A 6,654-nucleotide genomic window follows, 5' to 3' on the forward strand; every position below is an offset into this window, starting at 1 on the left:
GTATTTAAAGTCATTTAAAGACGTGTCGTATTTAAAGTCTTTTAAAGACGTGTCGTATTTAAAGTCTTTTAAAGACGTGTCGTATTTAAAGTCTTTTAAAGACGTGTCGTATTTAAAGTCTTTTAAAGACGTGTCTTATTTAAAGTCTTTTAAAGACGTGTCTTATTTAAAGTCTTTTAAAGACGTGTCGTATTTAAAGTCTTTTAAAGACGTGTCGTATTTAAAGTCTTTTAAAGACGTGTCTTATTTAAAGTCTTTTAAAGACGTGTCGTATTTAAAGTCTTTTAAAGACGTGTCGTATTTAAAGTCTTTTAAAGACGTGTCGTATTTAAAGTCATTTAAAGACGTGTCGTATTTAAAGTCTTTTAAAGACGTGTCGTATTTAAAGTCTTTTAAAGACGTGTCGTATTTAAAGTCTTTTAAAGACGTGTCGTATTTAAAGTCTTTTAAAGACGTGTCGTATTTAAAGTCTTTTAAAGACGTGTGTCGTATTTAAAGTCTTTTAAAGACGTGTCGTATTTAAAGTCATTTAAAGACGTGTCGTATTTAAAGTCTTTTAAAGACGTGTCGTATTTAAAGTCTTTTAAAGACGTGTCTTATTTAAAGTCTTTTAAAGACGTGTCGTATTTAAAGTCTTTTAAAGACGTGTCGTATTTAAAGTCTTTTAAAGACGTGTCGTATTTAAAGTCTTTTAAAGACGTGTCGTATTTAAAGTCTTTTAAAGACGTGTCGTATTTAAAGTCTTTTAAAGACGTGTCGTATTTAAAGTCTTTTAAAGACGTGTCGTATTTAAAGTCATTTAAAGACGTGTTGGTTGAATTTGGCCTTTTGTAAACAATGTCAATGTGTTAGCCAAGCGTGGCTAACATTAGCATTGCTAACAACAACATGCTTGAGCTAAATGTGGTTCCACATCTCTCCGCTCGATCTGCCGGTGTAACCCGACGACATGGTGCCTTCATCGCCACGCTACAGGACGCCATTCTTCCCCTGTCCCGTTTACTTCAGGGTCAAAGTGCAGCAGACACTGATAACAGATACAGCGCCAACTAGTGGCGAGAGGTGACGGTACATGACCTCTGTGTTTGTGGGAGATGGGTGGTCAGGTCATGGAGGTGAATAGTGTGCTCGTCATCAGTACAGAGAACCACAGCTTTCACCTCCTGCATCCATTCAAACGCCTCCCCGTCTGCCTGCTGGTGTTTCTGAGAGCTAGGACGGAGATTATGTGGTGGCTCTGACAGCTCATCCACCCACTCCACCTCCACCTCTGTGAGGCAGCAGGGAGAAGCTGTGACACACATGCCTCCTGCTGCTTCTTTATTTCACAGAAGAACAGAAATGAAACGGTTCCTCGCTGCTCGCTGCTCAGATGACGCCGCCTCCGGCTGCTCATCAAACATTTAGAGCAAAGTTTGAAAGATGTGTCAGAGACTAAATAAAAAATCTCCCTCCATCGTCTTCTGAAGGAGATGTGTGCTGTGCTCGAAGGACACGAGAAACATTCATCCGTCTCAGTGCACCGTCGCCCGTCCGGAAGGAACGGCTGAACGGCGAGCAGCTCCTGATGTCACTTCACAGCCTGGCACTGTGTCAAACACAGAGAGGCTGCCTTTTTAAAGCCCAGTGAAGAGCGCTCACAGCTGCTGTGAAGTCATGTGACCTAACATCAGCCGTGTCCTTCCAGGCGCTCTGACGGCTCTGATCCAGATCTGTGGACCGGTCCTCTCCTGTGTTATACACGGGGGAGTCAGTCCTGCAGAGGAGACTCTCATTGACATCTTAGTAAAGGGTCCATCAGGTCTTCCGGCCTCTAGGTGGAGCTACAGAGCACGGAGGTTCAAGAAGGCCTGATCCTGTTTGTGTTATTGTGCACAATGTTGATTGATATTGTTGATATTAAGTCTCAGTCCCCGGTCCCTGGACCCTGATCACCCCCGGTCCCTGGACTCTGATCACCCCCGGTCCCTGGACCCTGATCACCCCCGGTCCCTGGGCCCTGATCACCCCCGGTCCCTGGACCCTGATCACCCCCGGTCCCTGGGCCCTGATCACCCCCGGTCCCTGATCACCCCCGGTCCCTGGGCCCTGATCACCCCCGGTCCCTGGGCCCTGATCACCCCCGGTCCCTGGACCCTGATCACCCCCGGTCCCTGGACTCTGATCACCCCCGGTCCCTGGACCCTGATCACCCCCGGTCCCTGGACCCTGATCACCCCCGGTCCCTGGGCCCTGATCACCCCCGGTCCCTGGACCCTGATCACCCCCGGTCCCTGGACTCTGATCACCCCCGGTCCCTGGACCCTGATCACCCCCGGTCCCTGGACCCTGATCACCCCCGGTCCCTGGGCCCTGATCACCCCCGGTCCCTGGACCCTGATCACCCCCGGTCCCTGGACTCTGATCACCTCATGCCGGTTTGTTGGGTCAGAAAGTTGTGTTTGGTTTTAAATTACTGTCGGCCTCGCCTTCATTTTCAGATGAAATCCACGGAGCTTGTTTACGTGACAGTAGCAGAGTCTGTGGATACAGCGCCCACTAGTGGTGAGTCAGAGCACAACACTGACTGGCATCAGGGAGAAGACGTTTAACCATCAGTCAACAATCCATAGAGCAGAGAGGCCTTCCAACATAACGTGTGTGTGTGTGTCTGTGTGTGTGTGTGTGTGTGTGTGTGTGTGTCTGTGTGTGTGTGTGTGTGTGTGTGTGTGTGTGTGTGTGTGTGTGTGTGTAAAAGGCAGCACAGCGTTAGTCAGAAAGTAGGACAGTGAGGAGGTGGGGGGTGAGACCTGCTCAGAGTCTTTGATCCTGACCATGGTGGCTCAGCCACACACACACACACACACACACACACACACACACACACTGACAGCAACATGGAGGCAAACACACACACACACACACACACACACTGACAGCAACATGGAGGCAAACACACACACACACACACACACTGACAGCAACATGGAGGCAAACACACACACACACACACTCTCTCACACACACACAGACACACACACACACACACTCTCTCACACACACACAGACACACACACACACACACTCTCTCACACACACACACACACACACACACACACACACACACACAGGCTGTAAAAACAGTGTTACTGATATAAAAACGTGATGATGTCATTGATCATATTTAATAAAGTTTATCAAACGTGGAGTCGCCATCACGAACATCAACAAATGAACAGACGAGACGACTCCTGAGTGTTTTTATTGGACGACGACCTGCAGAGTTTATGTGAGACACACTCGATGGGAGGCTCCCTTTGAACTGCACACACACACACACACACACACACACACACACACACACACACACACACACACACACACACACACACACACACACACACACACACACACACACACACACACACACACACACACACACACACACACACACACACACACACACACACACACACACAGCACTGCTCTCCCCTGCTGGATCAGCTGATCCCGCCTCTCTTCTGTAACGCTTCTGTTTCTCCATTCAGAGTGAATGTGAAGTATCACTCTTTAAAACAGGTCTGAACAGGGTGAATAAAACACTCCTTTCTGCTTGAACACAGACGGAGAACTGAGAGACAGACAGATCAGGGGAAGTCCAACTGTCTCTGTCTCACACACACACACACACACACACTCTGACAGAGAGAAAGGAGTCCAGAGGGGCCCTATGTGACCATTTCCTCTTCCTGTTTCCTGCTGCTCACTGAGACCTGAGGTGAGTCTGTCCTCAGGGATGTCTCACACACACAAACATCCTCACTCATTCTCCGACACACGGGTAACTATTTCATCCAGCTGCTTTTAGATATCATCAACCGTTTGCCAGAATAACACCAAATTCTTAGTTTGGGACAAGCAACAACCTCCAAAACACGCTGCAGTTCCTCCAGTGTCCACTAGAGTCTGTCTCCTGCAGTGAGTCAGTCTCCATAGAGCTCTATGTTAAAATGTCCAACTTTACAGCTGCAGTTCCTCCAGTGTCCACTAGAGTCTGTCTCCTGCAGTGAGTCAGTCTCCATAGAGCTCTATGTTAAAATGTCCAACTTTACAGCTGCAGTTCCTCCAGTGTCCACTAGAGTCTGTCTCCTGCAGTGAGTCAGTCTCCATAGAGCTCTATGTTAAAATGTCCAACTTTACAGCTGCAGTTCCTCCAGTGTCCACTAGAGTCTGTCTCCTGCAGTGAGTCAGTCTCCATAGAGCTCTATGTTAAAATGTCCAACTTTACAGCTGCAGTTCCTCCAGTGTCCACTAGAGTCTGTCTCCTGCAGTGAGTCAGTCTCCATAGAGCTCTATGCACCTCCTGTAGATGTCAGACTAATGATCTGTCTCTCTGTGAGCGTCCAACAATCTGAGCTCCACGTTTACAACCAGTCACATTACAGCTGTATTTATTTACATGTTAGCAACAGTTAGCAGCTAATCTGAGTGTGTGAGGATCCTACCTGGGCCGTTCACTGATAGTGATATGCAGATTTATTAGTGTGGGGCTGCAGAGAGGAGTGTGAGCTTCCTGTAGACATATATCACTTCATTATTTTGATTCATGGCCGAAACAGATGAAAACGCATGTTTGTGAGAGACAACATTTAAAGATGTGTTTATAACCCAGGTCACCTCTGCTCTCGGGTTCAAGTCGTCATTCTTCCTGTTAAAAAAGTTGCAGCCCTCATCATGACTCAGCGTCTCACTTCTGTTTTATTTTTCATTCTCCTCTTTTTCTATCAGCTGCTCTAAAACAGAGTCAAAGTGCTGACGGCACGTTTCCACTCGTCTCATGACGGACAGTTTCCTGCGTGTGTGGGAAAATGGAGGGTCATGAGCGACCTGTTAAATAATGCAGCACACTTTGTAGGGACACCGGCAGGACGTCCTGGCTGAGATCATGGTGAACATGATGTAAAGCTTCATGACCCTCTTCTTCACATGTAGAGAAGCTAACATGCATCCAGGCGCCTTCTGCTCTGTTCTGTTTTTGAGGTGCTGATTGGACATTTAACGTGACGTCCCCATCAATCCACCGTTTATGCTAAGCTAAGCTAAACTAGACTTCTTCATGTATCAATCATGTTTTTATCTCCCAATCAGTAAGCAGATCAATAAGTGTATGACGAGAGCTGATGAAGAGTTCATTAGCAGGACTGAAGAGAGGACACCTGCACGCCACCTCTACCGTCTCTGTCTGCACGCCACCTCTACCGTCTCCGTCTGCACGCCACCTCTACCGTCTCTGTCTGCACGCCACCTCTACCGTCTCTGTCTGCACGCCACCTCTACCGTCTCTGTCTGCACGCCACCTCTACCGTCTCTGTCTGCACGCCACCTCTACCGTCTCTGTCTGCACGCCACCTCTACCGTCTCTGTCTGCACGCCACCTCTACCGTCTCTGTCTGCACGCCACCTCTACCGTCTCTGTCTGCACGCCACCTCTACCGTCTCTGTCTGCACGCCACCTCTACCGTCTCTGTCTGCACGCCACCTCTACCGTCTCTGTCTGCACGCCACCTCTACCGTCTCTGTCTGCACGCCACCTCTACCGTCTCTGTCTGCACGCCACCTCTACCGTCTCTGTCTGCACGCCACCTCTACCGTCTCTGTCTGCACGCCACCTCTACCGTCTCTGTCTGCACGCCACCTCTATAGAATTAAAATCAGTTTTCACTTTAGGAGGAAGGAGACTGATTTTGTTTTTAAGGTGGGTCAGAACACGAGATGAGCGAGCGAGCGAGGGGGGGAGAGAGAGGCAGACAGACAGTGTTTATTGATCAGTGTCTTCCTGCTCAGTTGGCTGTGATAAATGTAACTTCTACTGAAGGCCGATGCCCCGCCCCCCTTTGTCCTTCAGAGCTGCTCCTGCAGCAGATCAGAGTGCTCAGATATCAGATGTCTGCTCCGTGCTAACGGATACTCAGGGTCAGTCTGTGCAGGGACAGGCCGCTCCACATGCAGGTCTTACTTTATAAAGCATGTTCTGAGTATTAGATTGATTCAGCTGCTTCATTAAAAATCACATCCTGGCTTTCAGGGCCCCCCTCCTCTGACTGTAAGGGGGGCGCCGCTCTCTACAGGAGGATTACCAGAGCAGACGTTTGACTCTACAGACCCGTACGTGTCGTTGGGTTAAATGTGTAATTAAGCTGTCAAAGAGCCGTGAAGCCTCTTCAACACATTCATTAGAGCTGAACACTGTTTCAGTCTAACACGGAGCTGGTCTCTGCACACATCAGGACTGGTTCAAGGAGGAGTCAGCACCGGTGGCTGAGGTCCAGTTGGACAGTTTCATGCTGCCATTCTTGAGCTGAATGGATGCATCACTGTTAGCAGCACATAACCATGAACACGCTCTGAGATCAGCCTCAGAGGCTCTAACATGAGCCTGATCATTGGAAGTGGTTAATACAGATAACAGTGACAGTGTGAAGGCAAGCACAAGCTGCACGTCTTTGTACCCTGCACGCCGTCTACGACCTCATCAGCAGCAGGATGGCGTGATGACGTAGGTTTCCTTTCAAACGTGATCCAGATGTGATGAATCAGTCCTGCTGATCTCCTGCAGACACTCGTGCAACTCTTCTGTTTTAAAGCTTTTCAACAAGCGTGTCTATTTTCATGTCT

The 6,654-nt window shown here is 48.5% G+C and overlaps 1 protein-coding gene across 1 annotated transcript in view; it reads right to left on the reverse strand.

Moving 5' to 3' along the window:
- Positions 1-1,156: 1,156 nt before the first annotated feature.
- LOC306835140 (guanine nucleotide exchange factor VAV3-like) overlaps positions 1,157-6,654 on the reverse strand; it is a gene marked incomplete at its 3' end in the record, with an annotated part of 27,231 nt that continues 21,733 nt past the window's right edge. Inside the window, exon 3 of the mRNA XM_079361569.1 lies at positions 1,157-1,291. Coding sequence (XP_079217695.1) covers positions 1,157-1,291 — 135 coding nt within the window. The remainder of the gene's footprint in view (positions 1,292-6,654) is intronic.

The sequence above is a fragment of the Symphodus melops genome, assembly GCF_947650265.1.
Source record: "Symphodus melops genome assembly, chromosome: 14".
Classification (NCBI taxonomy): domain Eukaryota; kingdom Metazoa; phylum Chordata; class Actinopteri; order Labriformes; family Labridae; genus Symphodus; species Symphodus melops.